Below are 24,688 nucleotides of genomic sequence, written 5' to 3' on the forward strand. Positions count from 1 at the left end.
GGACCAGGAACCACGGGTCTCCACGCCACACCTTTGGAGGCGTGGCTTATAGTGCTAAACATTTCTGATTGGTCATCGACTCTAAACAGTCGCCTCAGAATCAGTTTGTCACCAGTTGGGTTGAATGTGTTTGTGACGTCTGCGCAGGCAGCAGCGCCACCTACTGGATGTTTTTAGAACAAACCTTTTACTTCATTAAAGTTCCTGGTCTAACAGTTCTGGGGACTTTAGGGGGACATGACTCTGCAGACCTGTTAGTGCCCCCTGCAGGCTACACCGCTCATTACAGCATCACCACCACCTCACTCACTGTTACAGATGAATGGATGAATACTTTAACTGTTGCAGCAGCCAATCATACGTCAGCACACGTCATCTGGCTGTCAGGGTCAGGAAAAGAAACGCACACAAAGACAAATAGCTGAATGAACTCACTGAGTGTGTGTGTGTGTGTGTGTGTGTGTGTGTGTGTGTGTGTGTGTCTGTTGCAGCTCGTCCTCAGACGTGTCTCTCCAGCAGAAGTCGTCGTCTCCGTCCAGCAACAAGACCGAGAGTAAGACCGGTTTCAGGTGAGCGGATGAACTGGGATGAACTGGGATGAAGTGGGACGTGTGGTTACCGTGGTAACGAGGCTGTTTGCTTCCTGGTGCGTCTTGTTGGACTGGTTCTGGAGGTGGTTCTGGTTCTGGATCCTCTGTGGATGGTTTTCTTTTTCAGTTAATTTCTGGATCATCGTTAAATCAATCAGCTGATCGGTTCTCACTAAACTCTGTTCTCATCTTATTTCACTCTTTGTTATTTTCTGGATCCGTTTGGAATCATTCTTCTTCTCTTCCTGTCTCTGGATCAGTTCTGGATCAGTTCTGGTTCAGTTCTGGATCAGTGTGTGTGTCTAATACTCAGTGTAGACAGATGAATCAGTTCTAATGTTCTAATCTTCAGCATTTCTTCTTCTTCTTCTTCTTCCTCAACCCTCCCTCAGCTCTGAGGAGACCGACCAGGTCTTCTGGTGAGTATACGCCTCCTCCTCCTCCTCCTCCTGCTGCTCCTCCTGCTGCTCCTCCTGCTGCTCCTCCTGCTGCTCCTCCTGCTGCTCCTCCTCCTCCTCCTCCTCCTCCTGTGTGTTGTTAGTCTAGTGCTGCTCTGTATAAATGACTGAATGAATCTTGGTCTCTTCTCTCTGAGCTTCTTTCTGTTTGTGTTGAACCTGTAAATGAAACAGGAAGTAAAGTCTGATCAGCTGATCAGTGTTCAGGTTAAATCAGCTGATCGCTCTGATCCTGATAGATGTCGGCTTCATCTGGTTCTGGTTCCTGTGTGTTACTGTGTGTAGTGGGGCTCAGGTGTGTGTGTGTCTCAGGTGTGTGTCTCAGGTGTGTGTGTGTGTGTTTCAGGTGTGTGTGTTGTGTCTCGTGTGTGTGTGTGTTGTGTCTCGTGTGTGTGTGTGTGTGTGTGTGTGTGTCTCAGGTGTGTGTGTGTGTGTCTCAGGTGTGTGTTGTGTCTCAGGTGTGTGTTGTGTCTCTGCAGCTCAGAGGACTGTGATGTAAATCAGGACAAACCGGTCCTGAGGAAGTTTGGGTAAGTACTGCTGCCCCACTGCATGCTGGGAGCTGCAGTAGGACGCCGGGCCGCTCTGGGTGTGTGATTGGTTACTGATGGACTGATGGACCAATCACATCAATGGGAGGTGTCCTCTCCTGTCTCTCTGCTGGTTGTGTTGTCTCTGTTGTCCTGGTTCTGACTAGAACAACAGAACCCGAGGACCAGGAGAATCAACTGTGGAGTACAGAGACCAGTACATAGAACCCAGAGACCAGAGACCAGTACCTAGAACCCAGAGACCAGAGACCAGAGACCAGTACATAGAACCCAGAGACCAGAGACCAGAGACCTGAGACAAGAGACCGTAGACCAGTACATAGAACCCAGAGACCAGTACATAGAACCCAGAGACCAGTATATAGAACCCAGAGACCAGAGACCTGAGACAAGAGACCGTAGACCAGTACATAGAACCCAGAGACCAGTACATAGAACCCAGAGACCAGAGACCTGAGACAAGAGACCGTAGACCAGTACATAGAACCCAGAGACCAGTACATAGAACCCAGAGACCAGAGACCTGAGACAAGAGACCGTAGACCAGTACATAGAACCCAGAGACCAGTACATAGAACCCAGAGACCAGAGACCTGAGACAAGAGACCGTAGACCAGTACATAGAACCCAGAGACCAGTACATAGAACCCAGAGACCAGAGACCAGAGACCAGTACATAGAACCCAGAGACCAGAGACCAGAGACAAGAGACCGTAGACCAGTACATAGAGACCAGAGACCAGAGACCTGAGACAAGAGACCGTAGACCAGTACATAGAGACCAGAGACCAGTACCTAGAACCCAGAGACCAGAGACCAGTACCTAGAACCCAGAGACCAGAGACCAGAGACAAGAGACCGTAGACCAGTACATAGAGACCAGAGACCTGAGACAAGAGACCGTAGACCAGTACATAGAGACCAGAGACCAGTACCTAGAACCCAGAGACCAGAGACCAGTACCTAGAACCCAGAGACCAGAGACCAGAGACCAGTACATAGAACATAGAACCCAGAGACCAGAGACCAGAGACCTGAGACCAGTACATAGAACCCAGAGACCAGAGACCTGAGACCAGTACCTAGAACCCAGAGACCGGAGACAAGAGACCTGAGACCAGTACATAGAACCCAGAGACCTGAGACCAGAGACCAGAGACAAGAGACCGTAGACCAGTACATAGAACCAAGAGACCAGAGACCTAAGACCAGTACCGAGAACCCAGAGACCAGAGACAAGAGATCTGAGACCAGTACATAGAACCCAGAGACCAGAGACCAGAGACCTGAGACAAGAGGCAAGAGACCAGAGACCAGTACATAGAACCCAGAGACCAGAGACCTGAGACAAGAGACCAGAGACCTGAGACCAGTACATAGAACCCAGAGACCTGAGACCAGAGACCAGAGACCAGAGACCAGTACATAGAACCCAGAGACCTGAGACCAGAGACCAGAGACCAGAGACCAGTACATAGAACCCAGAGACCTGAGACCAGAGACCAGAGACAAGAGACCTGAGACCAGAACATAGAACCCAGAGACCAGAGACCAGAGACCAGTACATAAAACCTAGAACCCAGAGACAAGAGACCTGAGACAAGAGACCTGAGACCAGAACATAGAACCCAGAGACCAGAGACCAGAGACCAGTACATAAAACCTAGAACCCAGAGACAAGAGACCTGAGACAAGAGACCTGAGACCAGAACATAGAACCCAGAGACCAGAGACCAGAGACCAGAGACCAGAGACCAGAACATAGAACCCAGAGACCAGAGACCTGAGACCTGAGACCTGAGACCAGTACCTAGAACCCAGAGGCCATACTACAACTAGTCTACCTCGTACTCACTCTTCTATCTGAGGCATCAACATGATGGTCTTGCTGGTGTGTAGATGAGAGTGGGGGCGGGGCTTGTTGGGGGCGTGGTCTGAGGACCGTCCTCAGAACGAGTCCATGAGCAGATCTGAGAGGACTGTGTGTTACTGTTACTGGTGGTGGGGGGGGGGGGGGGGGGGAGACTGGTGTGTTTGTGTCTCCTGACGGTGGGTGGAGTCTAATCGTTGGTGTTAATCTGGAACTGGTTCGGTTTTGCAGTGAGAACAGAAACTGATCTGAAACCTGATTGGATGCTGTTTGTTGGTTTAATATTAAACTGACTGTACTGTCACCTGCTGTCACATACAGATATTTATTTATTTATTTATTTATTTATTCTACTTTAAACTGAACCAACCAGACACATCAGTAATTTATAGTTAACCCTTAAAACGTCTCATCAGCTGCATCATTTATTATTATTTATTATTTAACAACTAGAAGCCTCTAAAACGACAGCATGTGAAAGAGACGTCTGTTGATCAGCTCGCATTCTGCTGCGTGGCGGCCATGTTGGCTCTGTCTCACCTGGTTTCCTCCCTTTACAGAGGGAACTTCCTGCGCAACCTAGAAGCTACACAAGCTGGCAAGAAGAGAAGAAGTAAAAACTACAGCCAGTCCAATCAGCCCTCCTTTGATGATGTCATAACTGCGAGCCCACAGCCAACAGCTGAAGATGAAGAGACGTCGCACCACGGTGACTCTCTAGAATTATTATTATTATTGTTGTTGTTGTTATTATTGTTTCCTGGGACCAGTAAAGATCCTCTGGTCTCAAACAGATGGATGAATTTTCTTCTTCTGTGGTTGTTTTCAGGTTCAAAGTCCAGTAGTGTGGACACAGAGAGACACTCAGACTCCCAGAATGACCCAGGTGAGACACCAGCCATCTGACGGAGACACTGTCCTCTAGAGACAGAGACAGTTACTTTCTGACACGTGTCCACGTCTCTGTGTTGCAGCAGCGTCCGTCCAGCGTCAGTGCAGCACGTTGTCCAACGACACTAAGTTCCTGATGGACATGTTGTACTCCAAGACGCCCCCGGCCGCAGCGCCACTGAGCCCCAACACCACAGAAGAAGAAGAAGAAGAAGAAGAAGAAGAAAAAGAAGAAGAAGAAGAGAGCTTCCTGCCCAGTGAGAGAGGACATATTTCTGTTGTACAGACTGTTACGTTAGATCATCATGGCTGCTCTGTACCATCAGGCTGGTGGAGGTGGAGCCATGATGGCGTCTCTTGATGATCCAGTTTCAGACAGTTCTTCATAAACAGCTCTTAGCTGTTAGCTTAGCTTTGTCTGGTTCAGAGGAGTCTGAGAGGAGTGAGACCTGTCTGTGCTTCCCTCCTCAGGTGAGGATCTGGGCGGTCAGGGTCGGGTGTCGGCGCGCCTGTCGAGCTTCAGAGCGCGCTCAGTGGAGCCCGCCGCCGCCAGCGAGCGCAGCGCCTCCCGCAGGGCGGAGCTGGAGGTTCTGGAAGGTTCTGCCCAGGCAGCACGGGCCCGGCTGGCCCAAGAACAGCAGGTCAGACCCTCTACAGCAGGTTGATCCCAGAACCAGACCTGCTCATCTTCATCATTAAGATTATTATCATCATCATCATCATCAAATGTTCAAGTTCATGTGACAGGAACCAGGCTCAGGTGTGAGCAGGTGTGAGCAGGTGTGATCATGTGATCAGGGGTCAGAGGTCGTCAGCTGTGACCAGCTGTTGATTGAGTCTCTGAGTCTCTGTCTTAGATCTGATCGTTGTGTCCTCCATCAGCAGCGTCTCCTGAAGCAGCAGAGCAGCATCGACGCAGAGACCCACGCCCGTCGCCTGGAGACCACCCAGATGACCCCGCTGGGTCCCGGGGCCCCCGGGGGCCCCGACGCCTGGGACCAGCTGCAGCCTCGCGCCTCCGCCCTGCGCATCAAGGACCTGGACTTCTCCGACCTGCTGGACGAGGAGGACATCGATGTCTTGGACATGGACACCTTTGATTCTAGCTCCTCGTCCTCCCGCCTCTCTGGCCTGCCTCCGGCTCCCCCTCCTCCCCCAGGCATGGCCGGGTCTCCTCCCCCTCCTCCCCCACCTCCTCCACTTGAAGGTATGGCCCCGCCCCCTCCTCCCCCACCTCCTCCACCTGGTCTGGCCCCGCCCCCTCCCCCAGGTGCCCCTCCTCCCCCCTCCTCGTCCTCCCTGCAGAAGAAGAAGACGGTGAAGTTGTTCTGGAAGGAGCTGAAGCAGGCGGACGGACCCCAGAAGTGTCGCTTTGGTCGTGGGACGGTGTGGGCGTCTCTGGACAAGGTGGCCGTGGACACCGCCCGCCTCGAGCACCTGTTTGAGTCCAAAGCCAAGGAGATGTCTGTCGCCAAGGTAACCAGGTGTCTCCTGAATAGAAAACAGACATAAGATTGAAAGCTGCTGCTGCAGAGTGTCTCCACCAGGGGGCGCCACAGGACAGAGGACATGACGTTAAAGATCAGCCTCATGGAGGACTGGCTCTGACGTCTCTGTGTCTTTAATCTGTGCAGAAAGGACCTGAGGCCAAGAAGACTGTGATCCGGGTCCTGGACCCAAAGAGGAGCAACGCCATCAACATCGGGATGACCGTCCTACCAGCGGTCCACGTCATCAAGACCGCCATCCTCAACTTTGACGAGTACGCCATCAGCAAGGAGGGCATCGAGGTAACGAGCGCTTCCTGTCTGCAGAGGGAGCTGTTGAGTCTATTGATTAGATTAATAACCCCCCCCCCCCCCCCCCCGTCCTGAGCAGAAGATCCTGACCATGATTCCCACCGACGAGGAGAAGCAGAAGATCCAGGAGGCTCAGCTGGCCAATCCTGACGTCCCTCTGGGAACAGCAGAGCAGTTCCTGTTCAGCCTGGCCTCCATCAACGCCCTGACCCCCCGCCTCCAGCTCTGGGCCTTCAAACTCAACTACGAGGCTCTGGAGAAGGTAACGACCGTCTGGAGATCAGCTGAGAACGTCAGAGGAACCTTCAGATTTAGACTTTAGACGGAGGTCATCTCTCTTTAACACTGACTGAACACAGGAGATGAATGAATGAATGAATGAATAAGTGAAGCTGGCTGTGTCGCCCCTGCAGGAGATCGCAGAGCCCCTGTTTGACCTGAAGCTGGGCATGGAGCAGCTGGCGTCCAATCAGACGTTCAGGAGAATCCTGGCCACGCTGCTCGCCATCGGAAACTTCCTCAACAGCTCCAACGTAAGAACGTGGTGACGAACGAAGCTGCTGCTGCTGCTGCTGCTGCTGCTGCTGCTGCTGCTCTGATCAGACGTCAACATTATTAAATACGTTTCATCTATAACGAGACACGAACAGATGGTTCAGAGCAGACTGCAGCGCCCCCTGCTGTGTGGAGGAGATATTAACGGTTTATTAATAATAATAATATAATCACTGAAGAGAAACGTCTTTAACCATAAACATGACATGTTGTTATTTTATATTCTGATGAAGAGTCATTACAGGTTAATATTAACAGACTAGATTAGATTCAGACGGACGTCAGACGTTTTAACCTGAGATTAAAACGTTCTGCTTTCATGACCTCAGATAGTTTGTGGAAAGAAAGCAGAATCTAAAGTGTGGTCGCAGTAAATCATTCACTCTGTAGAGAACAGAGCTAATGATTCAACCATAAATGACGTAAAGCAGCAGATTAATGAATGAGAATAATCTTTAATTCTACAACACTATTAGAAATAATTTAATTAACTTAAATAATATAATAAAATAATAAAAGAAGAATTAAATCTCATTTAAAGCAGGAAGGCAGAGCACCAGACTATAAATAATAATATTAACACGTGTCCCTCTGTCTCCTCATCGTCAGCCTGATCAGACTCAGACTCGTCCTCTGATAACTGGACTCGGAGGACGTGATTGGTCGGTCGCTGTCCGGCTGCAGAGCGACCGACCAATCAGACGCCTCCCTGCTGACGTGAGCCGGTTGTTGTTGGTTGAAACACAGACTCAGAGATAATCAGATCCTCTGTGTGCAGGCTAAAGGCTTTGAGCTGGGTTACCTGGAGAAGGTGGTGGAGGTGAAGGACACCGTCCACCGTCAGTCTCTGCTGCACCACACCTGCAGCCTGGTGGTGGAAAATTACCCAGAATCCTCGGACGTCTACTCTGAGATCCCGGCCATCAGCCGCTCAGCCAAAGTACCGCTCTCTTCCTCTGACTCTCCACTTCTTCTTCTTCTTCTCTTCCTGTCGGCTCTGCGCTCACCTGCCTCCTGTCTCTGGACTCCTTCCTCAGGTGGACTTTGAGCTGCTGTCAGAGAACCTGGTGCAGCTGGAGAGACGCTGCAAAGCATCATGGGACAACCTGAAGGTGGTGGCCAAGCATGAAACCAAAGCGTTGCTGAAGAACAAGATGACGGACTTCCTGAAGGACTGCACTCAGAGGATCATCATCCTGAAGGTGGTCCACCGGAGGGTCATCAACAGGTCTGAGACCCCCCCCGAATCTCAATCTGATCTGAGAAACCCACCCACCGACCCACTCACCCCTCCTCCTCCTCCTCCTCCTCCTCCTCCTCCTCCAGGTTCCACTCCTTCCTGCTGTTCCTGGGTCAGCCGTCGGCCTCCGTCAGAGACATCAAGGTCACCAGCTTCTGTCGGATCATCAGTGAGTTTGCTCTGGAGTACCGGACCACCAGAGAACGAGTCCTCACGCTCAAACGCAAACGAGCCGCTCACCGAGAACGAACCAAGACCAGAGGGAAGATGATCACTGAGGTAAGAAGGGGTCAGAGGTCAGCGCCATGGGCCTGAGCATGACATGGGCTCACTAACAACGACCTTTAAAGTCCCCCTGATCAACTTCTGGTTCCACATGTTCCACATGTTCCACATGTTCTACGAGACAAACTCATCTGGACTAGAAGACGTTTCCTCCAGGTGTCCAGCTCCAAATGTCTGCTGGAGAGTTTAGGGTTTTATCACCTGAAGGTCACATGACTAGAGTCTGGTAATGACCTGGACCTGGACCTGGACCTGGAGGAACCTGTTCTGATCCTGTCTCTGAGGATCCATTAATGTCCACAGACTCCAGGTGTGAGAACGTCTTCTAGAAACACAACACGTCCACATGTCTTTGTCTCAGCTTTGGTTTTTAGATGAACTATGACCTTCAGAGACACGACGTCTTCATGTAAATCAACTTTTGATTCCACATGTTTCTACTCTGTTAATGGTCCAGTTAATGAGCTGCTGGTTTCCATGGAAACAACCTGTAGACATCCAGACAGCAGGGGGCGGGGTTAAATGCATCAGCTGTTCTACCTTTTATCTCCTGATCTCTTCCTCTCAGACGGAGAAGTTTTCGGGGGCGGTGCCTCGTCAGGACAGCCCCGTCCCCGTCTCCATGGCAGCGGAGGCGGAGCCAGGCCAGGAGGAGCATGAGAACATGAAGAACCTGCTGATCAGCGACGGCAACCTGAGTCTGGATCAGCGAGGCCTGAGACGCTCCAGAGCCGTCCGCAGTAAGACCAGTGAAAACCCCTCTACCAGAACCAGAACCAGAACATACCTGAGTGTGACCATGACGATGCCGACAGTGGGCGTGTCTTATTTTAAAAGAAATATGTGAAAATTAAAAAAAGTTCCAAAGTTCCTCTAAACGCTGGTTCACTGAGTAGCTGCACATCTGGATCAGTTCCAGAACCAGAACCTCCACAACACCTTAACTTCCTGGTTCTAGTTAAAGGATCTGTAGGAGCTCCCCCTGGTGGCTGGCTGCAGTATAGGTCATAAGCTCCACCCCCTCCATGTTAGTGGGCGTCCATATTTATATACAGTCTATGGCTGAAACGCTCCGTCAGTCTGGATCAGAACCTGGTTGATGTCCTGGTTCAGACTGGTCATCTGGTTCTGGTTGAGGTTATTCTCCTGCTTGATGTTCTGGTTCTGGTTCCCAGGTACCGGCAGGATGAGTCAAAGCCAGACGTCTGCAGCCAAAGAGGACGGGATCAGTTCCCAGGACGACGCCACAGACGAGATCATGGACCGCCTGGTCAAGTCCGTTACCCAGAATCCCTCAGACAGACCGGAGAGCCCCAAGACCCGCAAACGCTCCCGACTTAACAGGAAGTCATGTGAGTACCGACGTGGGCCCGTTGCCGTGGTTACCAGCTCCTCCTCCTCCTGTTTCTTCCTGAAGGTCGACTCTGGTTCAGACTGAGACACAACAGACGCTCTGTGTCCAAAACAGCCTCATATCTGTGTTGTCACTTCCTGTGTTAATCCGTCCATCAGATTATCATCAGATTATCATCAGAGCTGACGCCACCAGGAGGTCAGATCAGACCTGCTCCCAGTGTTTTATTTCTGATTATTATTTTACTGTCGTTCACTGAACAGAAGATGAGGAATGTGAACCTAACGCAATGCATGCTGGGAGTTACATGCCAATACATTTAGACAACAGAGGACAGGCATGTCCTTTAAATTTATGTCCTGTCTGCGTGTCGATTCACAACGTCCTCAGACTCAGACTCTGCTGTTAATTAAAGTTAAAGTTAATTATTAAAGTTAAAGTTGCGTCACTGCGTTGAGTTTTCACTTCCTGTTTGTCTTCTTCTTCTAGTGCGGAGGACTCTGAAGAGCGGCCTCAGTCTAGACGTGGTTCAAGCTCTGGGACTCAACAACAAGACGGGACAGAAAGTGTGACGGATGAATGAAGGAGGTGTTTTTAGATCTTCATCGGTCACGAGGACGGGAGGAGGACGGGAGGAGGACGGGAGGACGAGATGAACCATGAACTGAAGACGAATCAACAGGACATTCATCCTCCGGCAGGAAATAAAACGTTTTCACTGAGTTCAGAGTTAAAGGGAGCACATGAGGTGTTTGTTCTTACCACACAGCAGGCTAATTGCCCTGATGCTAAGCTAAGCTAGGCTATGCTAAGCTAACATGTTCACTGAGAGGTGAGGTTTTAAAACCCTGGAGGAGTGTGTGAGTGTTCAGCCTTCATCCAGATGAACCGACGCTTTTTAACTTAAAGATCAACTCTAACGTTTTCTAGAGATGAAGATGAATGAGTTTTAATAATTAATAAAGATTTTTAATAAAGATCGTTTTCATTGATCACGTCTCCTCGTCTTCATTTCATTCACACGTCTCTGTATAGATCTTAACGGATCTATAATCATTCATTCATTCATTCATTCATCCTGTGAAGGGTCATGGGGGTGGAGCCTATCCCAGCTGTCATTGGTCTAGAGGGGGGGTCCACCCTGGACAGGTCTCCGGTCTATCCCAGCTGTCATTGGTCTAGAGGGGGGGTCCACCCTGGACAGGTCTCCGGTCTATCCCAGCTGTGATTGGTCTAGAGGGGGGGTCCACCCTGGACAGGTCTCCGGTCTATCCCAGCTGTCGTTGGTCTAGAGGGGGGGTCCACCCTGGACAGGTCTCCGGTCTATCCCAGCTGTCGTTGGTCTAGAGGGGGGGTCCACCCTGGACAGGTCTCCGGTCTATCCCAGCTGTCATTGGTCTAGAGGGGGGGTCCACCCTGGACAGGTCTCCGGTCTATCCCAGCTGTGATTGGTCTAGAGGGGGGGGTCCACCCTGGACAGGTCTCCAGTCTATCCCAGCTGTCGTTGGTCTAGAGGGGGGGGTCCACCCTGGACAGGTCTCCAGTCTATCCCAGCTGTCGTTGGTCTAGAGGGGGGGTCCACCCTGGACAGGTCTCCAGTCTATCCCAGCTGTCACTGGTCTAGAGGGGGGGTCCACCCTGGACAGGTCTCCAGTCTATCTCAGCTGTCATTGGTCTAGAGGGGGGGTCCACCCTGGACAGGTCTCCAGTCTATCCCAGCTGTCATTGGTCTAGAGGGGGGGTCCACCCTGGACAGGTCTCCAGTCTATCACAGGGCTAACACAGAGAGACACTCACACCTACGGCCAATTTAGAATCACCAATGAACCTAACCAGCATGTCTTTGGACGGTGGGAGGAAGCTGGAGTTCATCTATAATTAATATTCTGTCGTTAACGTTCTATCAGTGAGGTGAACCATCTGGTCTGATCTCTGTGACGACGTCTGACGGGATCAGGACCCGTTTGTTTAGTCGGGACATTAAAGGACCTCCAGTCAACGTGAAGATCAGATTCTTATTCTATATTTTATGTGTATAGATTGAGATTTAGTTTATTTTTAGTATTCTTATTTTTATTTTTAATTTTCTTCACTTATTTAAGTTCGTGTGTTTATGTACAAGAGAGTAAAGCTACTGGAGTCAAATTCCCTGTATGTGCACATACATGGTCATTAAAGCTGATTCTGATTCTGAGATCAGACTCTAAATGTTAAAGGAGCAGACCCAGTAGAACAACATCTGGTCCCTGGAGACTCTGCACTCAGCTGAAAGAACTGAGGGCTGAATAAATAACAGGAAACAAATATTGCACAAGAAAATACCTGAGATACGTGTTCCACCTGAGGAGAGACCAAATATTACTGCACTCAGTCAGACGATAAATCACATCTACACAGCTGCTGCTCTATGAGACTAAAATACACCAATATTACATATCAGACAGGTCCTCCAGGATCAGTCCATGTGATCAGACTCTGGTGTGGTTCAGTTAAATCAGGGAGAGCCAACAAAGACACGAGACATGAAACATGACGACTGAACTACAAAACATCCCCAGGTTCTTCTTCTTCTCATCAGGAAACGTTGAGACGACGTCCGTCTGTGAAACGTCTCCAGAGTCTCCAGAGTCTCCAGAGCCACGAGGTCATGACCCAACGCAAAGAGACAAAGAAAGAATGTAAACAAAGATCAGATCAGATCAGATGATCCTTTATTTATCCCACAGCAGCAGACAGGAGGCCACAGCTGAACCTCAGGACACAGACACGTGTAATAATATGTGACAACACTAGACTACTTTAATTATCATCAGTACAGGAAATGAAATCTGATTCCATTTAGTCCTGGTCTGAGAGGATCCTGCTGCTGGACTCAGTCACTAACACTAACTAGTTCTACTGGATAATAACTAGAACATTCATCTGGCTCAGGTAGAGAACGTAGAACATTAACAGAACAAACTATCAATAACACGATCAGCTGATTGATCACGATCAGCTGTTTCATTCATCCGTCACTGAGCCGTGACGTCACTGATCAGGTGGAGGCTCCGGATCGATGAGGTCAGAGGATCCTCCACCTGCAGTCTCTTTAAACGGGAGGTCACGTGTGCAGCGCCGGTGTGTGTGTGTGTGTGTGTGTGTGTCGTACACCGGCCTCCCTCCGTCTCCGTGTCTCAGTGTCTCCGTGTGTCTCTATATAAGGAGGCAGGATGTCCTCCCGCTGAGCTCCGGGGACAACATGCTGCCGCTCGGTCTGCTGCTGCTCACCGTCACCGTCACCGCCGCCGCCGCCGCCGCCGATGTGTCCGGGACCGGCTCTCCGCCGCTCCGGGGACCGGGGCTCGGCTTCTCCTCGCCGGTGCCCGCCTCTCCCTCCACCCCGCCGCTGCTCCTCCTCCGGCAGCCCGAGCAGGAGTACGGCGCGCCCGGAGTCGCCTTGGCCCGGTCCGCGGCGGAGGAGCCGTCCGGCCCCGCAGCGGAGGAGGAGGAGGGCGGGGAGCATCATCATCACGGCGGCGGGTACCGGGTGGTCCAGTGGGAGTGGAGCTACGTCCAGACCCCGTACATCATCGCCATCTGGCTCCTGGTGGCCAGCGTGGCCAAGATCCGTGAGTCCTGAGTCTGTGTGTGTGTGTTGAGACTGGACCTGTCTAATTACTGGAGCTCCTCCTCAGGGTAGACTCTGCTGCTGGGCCCCCGTGGCCCCCGTGGCCCCCGTCATTAGTGGATTTACCAGTACTCTAGTGACTGAGACGTTAAATCGGTTCTTTATTTTAATTGTTTATTTTATTTTATTGGTTTAAGGAGAGAGACAAACTAAACAGTAATGAATGAGCCAGAGGGTTTGGGGGCCCGGGGGCCTGGGGGTCCAGGGGGCCCGGGTCCGTGGGGCCTCATCCTCTGAGTTAATGAAGCTGATGGTTATAAAGACAGATGATCACTCTGACTCAAAATGTTTGTTGTCACGTTAAAAACAGCTGATCAGTCTCAAGACTGAACAAATAACAGAAATAGAACAAAATATTCAAAAGAGGAGAATCACCTGTGACCTGTGACCTCTGACCTCTGACCTGGCTCTTTCTTCTTCTACTGTATCATTAGAGACGGGATGATTTATTGATCAGTTATTAAACAACAGGAACAATAACCAGAACTCATCAGGAACTTTATTAAATTAAAATTACTTTTAAATCTTTTGAGTTTGATGAAGCTACACACACACACACACACACACACACACACACACACACACACACACACCAGGACCAGAACCTGAACCTGAACCTGAACCTGAACCTGAACCAGAACCAGAACCAGAGAGCTCCACCCTAACAGTGTAAACAGGTTCTCTGGGTTCTCTGGGTTCTCTGGGTTCTCTGGTTCTCTTGATGCTCCAGCGCTGCAGCTCAGTCCCATTCAGACCATCAGACTGTTTCTGACTCTCATGGTCATTATTCAACCAATGAGCTGCAGACAGGAAGTCTCAGGGTCAGTCACCCTGTGTCTGCACATGCTCAGTGCTGATCTCTGACAGCAGACACATGTTTAACGTGTCGACGGCTGCAGCCTCCACATCCTCATGTCTTCATCTTCGTCTCCGTTAAAGCCTTTGAGCCGTTGGTGTTGGTCTGGTGGTCGACTGTTCAGGCTCAGTGTGTCCTCACTGTCCGTCTGGTGAGTGGGAGGCGTTTCATTTTAGACGTTGGTTCCTTCATGTTCTCTCGTTCTTCTCTTCATCAGAACATTTATCTTCATCGTTTACAGACTAAAGACGTCTCTGATCACAGGACAGCTGCAGCTTTAGGCTTCACATCCATCCACACTCATCTGCTCAGACGTCTTCTCTCTTTTCTGTCGACTCCAACGTGAAGAAACTTTAGAGAACAATGTAGAAGTGATCCCTCTGCCTCAGGAGGATGAATCTCTTTGTTCTTCTTCTGTGGTAAATGATCGGTCGTTTAAACAGTAAACTGGAGCAAAGATGGAGGCTGCAGGGACCATGTTATCAGATTAGAGGGAGCAGGAGAAACAGACGCGTTGGTTCAGTGTTTGATGTGTGTGTGTGTGTGTGTGTGTGTGTGTGTGTGTGTGTGTGCTGTGACTCACAGCAGACCTTAAATGATGGATTTCTAACAACATGTCCAAGGCCACACACATTAATCATGACAACAATAACAGATGATGTGTTTGTGTAATATAAAATAAAAGGAGTGAGACCTCCTGTAATCTGAACCTGAAACACATCGACCAATCAGAGACGAGGTCACATGACTCATACCAGACCCTCTAAAGCAGACGTTTGACTATTCAGGTCTCGGGTGAATCGTTTCTCTCCTCACATTAATGTAGAGAACCGTCCAATCAGAGCAGGAGGACGCTGATGACGCCGTATGTAAGGTGTACTCTGTGTGGTTGTGTCGTCCGGCAGTGTTCCATTTCTCTCAGCGGTTCACCACCGTGGTCCCAGAGAGCTGCATGCTGATCCTGTTGGGTCTGGTTCTGGGCGGAGTCGTCCTCGTAGCCAATAAGAAGCAGCTGTACCAGCTGGAGCCCGCCCTCTTCTTCCTCTTCCTGCTGCCGACCATCGTGGGCGACGCCGGCTACTTCATGCCGGCTCGCCTCTTCTTCGACAACCTGGGGGCCATCCTGACGTACGCCGTGGTGGGAACGCTGTGGAACGCCTTCTGCACCGGGTTCTGCCTGTACGCCGTCAAGCTGCTGGGGGTCATAGGTCAGCCTGCGGGAACTTCCTGTTACTGACCTGATGTCTGGTGTGGTGAGGCGTTCAGGGTCTAAATGTGTGGCTCCTGTGTGCGTTTAGACGAGCGCGTGCAGGCGGACCTGATGGACTTCCTGTTGTTCGGCGCCTTGATCTCGGCCGTGGACCCCGTGGCGGTGCTGGCCGTGTTCGAGGAGGTTCACGTCAACGACACGCTCTTCATCATCGTGTTCGGAGAGTCGCTGGTGAACGACGCCGTCACCGTGGTGAGACACACACACACACACAAACATCACTGATTCACACACACAATAACACACACCAACACACTTTATTACATGTTTGGTAGGTTGGTTAGTAGGACTGTCACTGGATCAGTAGGTCTGTCACTGGATCAGTAGGTCTGTCAGTAGGTCTGTCAGTAGGTCTGTCACTGGATCAGTAGGTCAGTCAGTAGGTCTGTCACTGGATCAGTAGGTCAGTCAGTAGGTCTGTCAGTAGGTCTGTCACTGGATCAGTAGGTCTGTCACTGGATCAGTAGGTCTGTCAGTAGGTCTGTCACTGGATCAGTAGGTCTGTCACTGGATCAGTAGGTCTGTCACTGGATCAGTAGGTCAGTCAGTAGGTCTGTCAGTAGGTCTGTCACTGGATCAGTAGGTCTGTCACTGGATCAGTAGGTCAGTCAGTAGGTCTGTCAGTAGGTCTGTCACTGGATCAGTAGGTCTGTCAGTAGGTCTGTCAGTAGGTCTGTCACTGGATCAGTAGGTCTCCACCTCTGTCTGTGTAATGACTCTGATCGATCGACCAATCACAGCGTTGCATCAGGACTCAATGTTTGTCCTCACAACAGGAGGAAAACACGTCGTCATGTCAGGTGTGTTAATGCGTTACTATGACAACAGAGAGGCTTTCATGACTCCAGCCTGTATCAAGTTTGATGTGGACTTTCACCGAACCACAATCAGAACCAGAACCACATGCAGAACCAGAACCGGAACCAGAGCTGTCTAAAAGGTTTCACTTGAAAGCAAATAACTCTTCATACCAGCAGAGGGCAGTAGTCTGGATTCATCATTAAAAAGAGGAAACAGGAAGAGCTACTATTAGCTGTGAGGGTAACTAGCTGGGAAGAGCTACTGTTAGCTGGGGGGCTAGGAAGCTACGAAGCTAGCTACTGTTGGCTAGGATACTAGGAAGAGCTACTGTTAGCTGGGAGGCTAGGAAGAGCTACTGTTAGCTGGGAGGCTAGGAAGAGCTACTGTTAGCTGGGGGGCTAGTGCTACAGACATGTGGTCAGTGAAACAGATGACTACTGTTCCTTTAAATGTGTAAATCAGTCGTTTACTCACAGTAAACATACTGAGCTGAGATTAATCAGCTGATTAACGTCAGCTGTTTAATCCTCAGCTAATCCACCAAGAACTGAAACAGTGTGGGAACTCTGCAGCTCTGAGTTCACTTTCCCAGACTCATTCTTCATCATCATGTTTGACAGAGACTCTCTTAGAGTCACACAGAGTTCAGAGTCATGTACGATCACAGAGAACAGCTGATCCGCTCACCAAGAGGGAAATCATACATAAAGAATACTGAGAAGGTTTAAAACGTTCAAAGTAAAAGTTGAGAGTCAGACCTGCTCCTGTTTCTTTATTTAATGACCAAACGTTACAGGTTACTGTTAAATATGAGCTTTAAAAGTTGTTGTGTCTGCAGGTTTTATATAAAGTCTACATTTCCTTCGTGGAGGTCGGAGCAGAGAACGTCCAGACAGCTGATTACTTCAAAGGAGTCGGTGAGTCTGTAGATAGATCGTAAATGTGGTCAGAGCTGACACCTTCCACTCACTGCTCCTCCTCCTCCTCCTCCCCCTCCTCCTCCTCAGCGTCCTTCCTCATCGTCAGTATCGGGGGGACTCTGGTAGGTCTGGTCTTCGCCGTCATCCTCGGCTTCATCACTCGTTTCACCAAGAAGGTTCGAATCATTGAGCCGCTCTTCGTCTTCCTGCTGGTCTACCTGGCCTACCTGACGGCCGAGCTCTTCTCCCTGTCCGCCATCCTGTCGTAAGTCCACGATATATAAATATGACCCAGAGGTTACAGAGGTTACAGAGGTTACAGAGGTTAGGCTGTCTGTCATTTTGACTGACAGGGCCATAAACATCCCATCATAATCTATTTTTACCCGTCACTTTAATTTTTTAAATGATAATAATGTAATTCAGTAGCATTTCATTTTCATTAACATCTCATTAACTTTAAGTACTTGTTAAAGTTCTTGTCCGTACTCGGACCAGGACTGCTAGCGCTAACGGCTCTCAGACGGTACCGTATGCTAACTCTTCCTCCTATCTCCGTCGGGACAGGATGACGTTCTGTGGCATCGGGGCAAATAAATACGTGGAGGCCAACATTTCCCAGAAGTCTCGGACCACGGTGAAGTATACGATGAAGACTCTGGCCAGCATCGCTGAGACCATCATCTTCATCTTCCTGGGGATCTCAGCCGTGGACAAGTCCAAGTGGGCCTGGGACACGGGGCTGGTGTCCTGCACCCTCATCTTCATCTTCGTCTTCAGAGCCATCGGTCAGTAACTTCATCTTCTCCTCCTCCTCCTTCTTCTCTTCCTGGTCTCATCCTCTTTCTCTCTCCCCCTCCTCCCCCTCCTCCTCCTCCACCTCCTCTTCCTCCTCTCCTCCTCTGACCCTGTCCTCCAGGTGTGATTGGTCAGACCTGGGTTCTGAACCGGTTCCGGCTGGTCCCACTGGATAAGATTGACCAGGTGGTGATGTCGTACGGTGGCCTGCGGGGGGCGGTGGCGTTCGCCCTGGTGGTGCTGCTGGACGGCGAGCAGGTCAAGGCCAAGGATTACTTTGTTGCCACGACGATCGTGGTCGTCTTCTTCACCGTCATGTTCCAGGTACTTAGTGGTTACACGAGTAACCCCGGGTTCTGTTCCATGTGTGGGATAAATCAGAGAGAGCAGCTGAAACTGAAGCCAGCAGTAAATCAGTGGAGCGCTCTTAGAGCCATGATGGAGCTCCTCCACATTAAAGAGGAGGCGCAGAGCGTATTTACACATCTGAGGAGTGTCTCTGATCTGCTCTCAGCACACAGAGGACATGACTTTAGTTAAAAGCTCATTTTCCTCATAACGTTCTGGGTTCATCAGGTCTGCGTCCACATACTTCTGACCATGTGATCTGTCCTCCAGGGTCTGACCATCAAACCTCTGGTCAACTGGCTCAAAGTTCCTCGATCCACCAACAGGAAGCCCACCATCAACGAGGAGATCCACGAGAGGGTCAGCTCATTCCTTCTTCTTCTGCTTTTTATTTGCTGCTTCTTCTTCTTCTTCTTCTTCTTCTTCTTCTTCTTCTTCTCCTTCTTCTTCTTCTTCTTCTTCTTCTTCTTCTTCTTCTTCTTCTTCTTCTTCTCCTACTTTGTAGTGATCAACATGTCAGCCTCCTGGTCTCATCTGATCTGTGTTTCCAGGCCTTCGATCACATCCTGACTGCCGTGGAGGACATCGCCGGGCTGCAGGGATATCACCACTGGAGAGACAAGTATGAGACGCTGTAAAACCATGGTGACGCCATGGTAACGCCACGGTAACGATGGGATAACGTCTGTCTGTCTCCTCAGGTGGGAGCAGTTTGATAAGAACTACCTGAGTAAGCTGCTGCTCAGGAAGTCCGTCTACAGGAAGAGTGAGCTGTGGGAGGCGTACCAGAAGATCAACATCAGGGACGCCATCAGCGTCATCGACCAGGTGGGAAACGGGGGGGGGGGGTAATATACCTGTGTGTGTGTGTGTGTGTGTGGGTGCGTGTTTGTCCAGGAAAATGAGCCAATATTACACATCAGCAGAGAGGTACAGATGGATCTTTCTTCTGCAGCGATAGCAACTCAACGAGTCACATTACACTGGTGCACCGCTCTGATATGTAATATTGGCTCATTTTAGTCTGATATGTCTGTTTCATGTGTTCATCAAGTTTTTATGAAGAAACGTAGAAAATTATGAAGAACGTTAAAACTTTTAAGTGTTCGTCACCTGATGGTCTGTTCCCAACAAGACCACTACAGCCAGAGTTAGTGTGTGTTAGTGTGTATTAGTGTGTATTATTGTGTGTTGTTGTGTATTAGTGTGTGTTAGTGTGTATTAGTGTGTGTTATTGTGTATTAGTGTGTGTTATTGTGTGTTATTGTGTGTTATTGTGTATTAGTGTGTATTATTGTGTGTTATTGTGTATTAGTGTGTGTTATTGTGTGTTATTGTGTGTTATTGTGTATTAGTGTGTGTTATTGTGTGTTATTGTGTATTAGTGTGTGTTATTGTGTGTTATTGTGTATTAGTGTGTATTATTGTGTGTTATTGTGTATTAGTGTGTGTTATTGTGTGTTATTGTGTATTAGTGTGTGTTATTGTGTGTTAGTGTGTATTAGTGTGTGTTAGTGTGTATTAGTGTGTGTTATTGTGTATTAGTGTGTGTTATTATGTGTTATTGTGTGTTATTGTGTGTTATTGTGTGTTATTGTGTATTAGTGTGTGTCATTGTGTATTAGTGTGTATTATTGTGTATTAGTGTGTGTTATTGTGTGTTATTGTGTGTTATTGTGTGTTATTGTGTGTTCAGGGTGGGAACGTCCTGACCTCGGCCCGTCTGTCCCTCCCATCGATGGCCAGCAGAGCCTCGTTCCCTGAAGTCACCAACGTCACCAACTACCTGTGAGTCACATGACTGCTCCACCTGAGACACGACACATGTTCCGTTAGCTAGAGACACGCTAACGCCAACAAACACATTCACGCTAAGCTAGCAGCACACACAGAGCTCGCTATTAGCATCACGCTAACGGTCTGTTGTTCCAGACGTGAGAACGGCAGCGGCGTCTGTCTGGACCTCCAGGTGATCGATAATGTCCCCGGGGCCAAAGTGGAGGAGGACATGGAGACGCACCACGTCCTCGCAGGAAACCTGTACAAACCCAGGAGACGGGTAAATGAGGTTTAGTCCACCTGAGGGTCACATGACCTGACACTCACCTCTAACGGCTCATTAACGTCCAGACACTCAGCGTGGAGACTGTCAGGATGCTGTACGAGGTCAAAGGTCATTGTAGATGTTGTTCATTTCATCAGGAAAGTGAGTCAATATTACATATCAGTGAGTTCACATGGAGCTAATTACACAGAGACACAACAACTGAACCAGGAACTAACCTGAGTCTCATCACACTGATGGAAACACGTCTGAACACATGGACCCTGATTGGATCCTGGAGGAGCACCTGATATGTCTGATATGTAATATTGTCTCACTTTAGTTTCATGTGTTCATCGGGGTCTTTGTCCACTTTCAGGACTTTGTTGACGTTTTGAATCATTTTTAAGAAAAAATGTAGAAAATGATGTTTAATTTATTTTTATTGTGGATGGTGTCCCTGATCCAGTGACTTCCAGCTGTCTCTCTGTCTCTCTGTCTCTCTGTCTCTCTCTGTCTCTGTCTCTCTGTCTCTCTGTCTCTCTGTCTCTGTCTCTGTCTCTCTCTCCGTCTCTGTCTCTGTCTCTCTGTCTCTCTGTCTCTCTGTCTCTGTCTCTGTCTCTGTCTCCAGTATCAGTCCCACTACAGCCGTCACTTCATGCCTCTGGGGGAGAAGGAGCGTCAGGACCGGGAGGTGTTTCAGAGGAACATGAAGAGCCGCATGGAGACGTTCAAATCCACCCGACACAAGCGACACAAGAAGGACCGCAGCCTGAAGAAGGTGAGAGGACATCTAGACCGGACCAGGTTGGTCCAGGGTTCAGTCCAGGGTTCAGTCCAGGGTTCAGTCCAGGCTGACCTCCTCCTCTCTGGCACCTCCTGCTGGTGATGGAGGAGACTCCACAGCTCAGACAGAGAGCAGGTGTTTCAGCTCCACATCAGGATCTGCAGCGTCAGCAGAGTTTAAATTAAAACCTGCAAACACGTCAGATGTGATCCTGAAGCTCAGCTAAAAGAGAAACAAGGTCTGCTGCTGGAAGAAAGAGTTCATCATGTGTTTTTATTTATGTGCTTCAGAAATGAGACTAAAAGAAGTTTAGTTTGAGGTGGAACTCGTTTATCTGCTGCAGCTGCGACAGATAAAGTCACTGAAGACGTTTTGTGTCCTGCTCCCGACAGCGGCGAGGATCCGACAGCAGAGAGGACGGCAGCGACAAACCCAGACGGAACGTCAGCTGGCAGGACAAAGGTTACACAACTTTAATGACGGTACCTTTAAATGAGCCGACGGGTCATTGGTCCAGACGTCTGTTAATGCAGCGAGCTTGAATCTGACTAGATAGAGTTAAAGGACGACCCAGGAGCAGTCTGATTGGTCATACAGACTGTTAGCGTAGCTTAGCATAACGCCTGATGCTGTGTCCAGATCCCGTGGTGGTCCCCGTGGAGTCAGAAGAGGACAAAGCCGAACATTCAGACCCGGAGAAGGAGGACGACGTCGGGATCACGTTCGTGGCTCGAAAGGCCGAGACTCCGAAACAACGACCGAAATCAGGTGAGACGGGAACGCTGAGGCTCAGAGGGACGTCCCGCTCTGGTCTCAATGTCACTAACTGTCCTCCTGTCTCCTCCTACAGTCCCAGCTGCCCTGGACGGGGGCTCCTCGGACGTCCCCCTCTCGCCCCCCGGGGGAGACAGCCACTTGCCGTGGAAGGGAGGCGTGGGCTCCCCTCCGCCCTGTGTGTCTGTGGAGGCCACCAAGATCATCCCTGTGGACCTTCAGCAGGCCTGGAACCAGAGCATCTCCTCCCTGGAGAGTATCTCGTCTCCCCCTGCCCCCGCTGAGCCCGTCCACCCCCGGGTCAGTGCCCTCTCCAGGCTGGGAGGCTCCCGCCCGGTCTCCTACACCCCACCTGGCAGCGCTGTGGGCAGCACCTCCTCCATCGGAGCTCAGGTGTCCCAGGGCTCCTTCTGCTTCCCAGAGAAGAAGAAAGAGGAGGAAGAGGAGGAGGAGGAAGGAGGAGCTTTGCAGGAGATGCAGCCGCTCATGTCCTCTCTGAGGCCCCCCCCTTCCCTGCCGCCGCCCCCGCCGCCCCCTGGCTCCGCCCCTGGCTCCGGGAGGAGGAGGAACCCCTGTGTGTACCTGAGGAGCCTGGTGACGGCGCCTCCTCCTGGCAGCAGTGAGCCGCGCAGCCGAGGCCCCACCCAGCTGTGACGGCCCCCCCCCCCCCCCCCCAGGTCAGTCAGGACTGCCCCCATCAGCCCCACCCACGTCAGGTGATCTGCTTCCTGTCTGGCCGTCCAATAGGAGAGCAGCTCCGTCATCCATCCTGGCTCTGATGAGTCCCGGGGTCAGACTGCAGAGGTCAGAGGTCACCGGCTGACAAGGTCACGTGAGAGGTCACGTGATGATGGGTCACATGTTCCGTCTGTTTGTTGGTCGTGTTCAGACTCAGAGCTGTACAGGTCCTGATTTATCCTGACGTTTAATTAATAGTCTCAGTCTCATCAACGTGTTCATGGACAGAATCAAGCTGCTCTGCTGGACGTCGTCTCTAGGACGCCCTGCAATCGGTCCAACACGACACCATGACGACACCATGACGACACCATGACGACACCATGACTGGTTCATTCTTAATATAAAACTAATATTAAACTCAGAACTGACTCCTCTGTGCAGACGCTGTTCACATTCCTCCTTTTCATTTTTATGTTTAAATTAAGAAAACTTTCTTTAAATCACTTTTATTCACTATAAAACACTTTAAACCATCTCGTGTCAGCTGTTGATAGATTACAGTTAGAGATGTAAATACCCCTCAGAGCTGCAGGGGGCGCCGCTGCTGCACACAGGACTCAATGTGACCTGATGGGACGTCACAGCTTCTTCTTCTGCTTCTCTGCTGCAACTATAAAGTCTGCACACTCGTTTATTTTATGACCAAAGGGTGAGAGGACGACTGGTTCATCTGTAACTGCCTCAGTCAGTCCCTCTGTCCCTGTCTCTGTCTCTGTCTCTGTCTCTGTCCACTATTCACCAGCAGCCAGTCTCTTTCTTCTTCTCTTGTTTGTTGCCTTAGCGTCCTTCGCCTCGGTCTGATCACAGCTTCAGCTTCAGTCTGTCTCACTCTCTGAGGTCAGGACGATTATGGTCCTAACCTCATTGAACCTTAAAGTTAAAGAGGAGGACAGGAGGAGTGGAGGAGAGGAGGACAGGAGGAGAGGAGGACAGGAGGAGAGGAGGAGGTGTACATGGTGCTGCAGCTTGTGATCCGTCCTGTGATGATGATGAAACCTGTTGCTGCTTTTAGAAAAGCTTCATGCTGTAAACATACTTGATCCAGAGCTGAACCAGAGCTGATCCAGAGCTGAACCAGAGCTGATCCAGAGCTGATCCAGAGCTGAACCAGAGCTGATCCAGAGCTGATCCAGAGCTGAACCAGAGCTGAACCAGAGCTGATCCAGAGCTGAACCAGAGCTGATCCAGAGCTGAACCAGAGCTGAACCAGAGCTGATCCAGAGCTGAACCAGAGCTGATCCAGAGCTGATCCAGAGCTGACCCAGAGCTGATCCAGAGCTGAACCAGAGCTGAACCAGAGCTGATCCAGAGCTGAACCAGAGCTGATCCAGAGCTGAACCAGAGCTGAACCAGAGCTGAACCAGAGCTGATCCAGAGCTGAACCAGAGCTGATCCAGAGCTGAACCAGAGCTGAACCAGAGCTGATCCAGAGCTGATCCAGAGCTGATCCAGAGCTGATCCAGAGCTGAACCAGAGCTGATCCAGAGCTGATCCAGAGCTGATCCAGAGCTGATCCAGAGCTGATCCAGAGCTGAACCAGAGCTGAACCAGAGCTGATCCAGAGGTGATCCAGAGCTGAACCAGAGCTGATCCAGAGCTGATCCAGAGCTGATCCAGAGCTGATCCAGAGCTGAACCAGAGCTGATCCAGAGCTGATCCAGAGCTGATCCAGAGCAGCTCTCTAACCTCCGTGTTGATGCTGTTTGTTGGTTTCTGCTCTGAGAACCAGGAGTCAATAAATGTGAGGAGTGTTTTTGTGAATGAACTCAACTTCGTCTCTTTACTGAATCTGACCCTGATGAACCTGCTGCAGCCGTCACTGAGAGACTATCACAACACAATGAGTCCTGGGTCACATTAAAGACCACCTACTCATCAGCCCAGTCAGTTAGAATCAGTCATGTCTGTTCATTAGTCATCAGAGCCTGTTAAAAACCAAAACAAACTAGAAACTGATCTGAACTAGAATCAACTAAAATAAAATATGAAATAAATCAGATCTTAACATGTGAGAGTCTTTCCATCTGGTTCCAACATCTGGATCATGTCTCCAAGGCAACCAGCAGCTGTTGATGGTTCTGATCCA

General features: G+C 50.2%; 2 protein-coding genes across 10 annotated transcripts in view; both read left to right on the forward strand.

Annotated features, from left to right (window-relative positions):
- Positions 1 to 10,576, forward strand: part of fhod1 (formin homology 2 domain containing 1) — a 28,357-nt gene extending 17,781 nt beyond the window's left edge. For 3 of the 9 annotated variants that reach the window (XM_084541346.1, XM_084541347.1, XM_084541352.1), the window contains 17 exons: positions 492 to 569; positions 983 to 1,009; positions 1,528 to 1,578; positions 4,030 to 4,178; positions 4,299 to 4,355; positions 4,444 to 4,617; positions 4,832 to 5,001; positions 5,243 to 5,836; positions 5,995 to 6,150; positions 6,239 to 6,421; positions 6,573 to 6,692; positions 7,493 to 7,654; positions 7,752 to 7,942; positions 8,041 to 8,233; positions 8,808 to 8,979; positions 9,415 to 9,591; positions 10,083 to 10,576. In XM_084541346.1, the coding sequence (XP_084397472.1) occupies positions 492 to 569; positions 983 to 1,009; positions 1,528 to 1,578; positions 4,030 to 4,178; positions 4,299 to 4,355; positions 4,444 to 4,617; positions 4,832 to 5,001; positions 5,243 to 5,836; positions 5,995 to 6,150; positions 6,239 to 6,421; positions 6,573 to 6,692; positions 7,493 to 7,654; positions 7,752 to 7,942; positions 8,041 to 8,233; positions 8,808 to 8,979; positions 9,415 to 9,591; positions 10,083 to 10,165 (2,737 nt within the window). In that variant the 3' untranslated portion in view covers positions 10,166 to 10,576. The remainder of the gene's footprint in view (positions 1 to 491; positions 570 to 982; positions 1,010 to 1,527; positions 1,579 to 4,029; positions 4,179 to 4,298; positions 4,356 to 4,443; positions 4,618 to 4,831; positions 5,002 to 5,242; positions 5,837 to 5,994; positions 6,151 to 6,238; positions 6,422 to 6,572; positions 6,693 to 7,492; positions 7,655 to 7,751; positions 7,943 to 8,040; positions 8,234 to 8,807; positions 8,980 to 9,414; positions 9,592 to 10,082) is intronic. The other 6 variants (XM_084541350.1, XM_084541353.1, XM_084541351.1 and 3 more) reach the window with 4 other exon arrangements.
- Positions 10,577 to 12,819: 2,243 nt separating this feature from the next.
- Positions 12,820 to 22,515, forward strand: slc9a5 (solute carrier family 9 member A5; the record flags this gene model as incomplete). Its single annotated transcript, XM_084541359.1, has 16 exons — positions 12,820 to 13,204; positions 15,025 to 15,327; positions 15,418 to 15,581; positions 17,029 to 17,107; positions 17,198 to 17,375; positions 17,678 to 17,898; positions 18,030 to 18,232; positions 18,527 to 18,616; positions 18,808 to 18,878; positions 18,958 to 19,084; positions 19,953 to 20,044; positions 20,189 to 20,315; positions 20,932 to 21,081; positions 21,480 to 21,549; positions 21,727 to 21,855; positions 21,938 to 22,515. Exons 1-16 carry the CDS (start codon positions 12,835 to 12,837, stop codon positions 22,513 to 22,515), a joined length of 2,952 nt encoding a protein of 983 aa, XP_084397485.1. The 5' UTR covers positions 12,820 to 12,834.
- Positions 22,516 to 24,688: the final 2,173 nt, after the last annotated feature.

This window comes from Chelon labrosus, assembly GCF_963514085.1.
Source record: "Chelon labrosus genome assembly, chromosome: 3".
In the NCBI taxonomy this organism is placed as follows: Eukaryota; Metazoa; Chordata; class Actinopteri; order Mugiliformes; family Mugilidae; genus Chelon; species Chelon labrosus.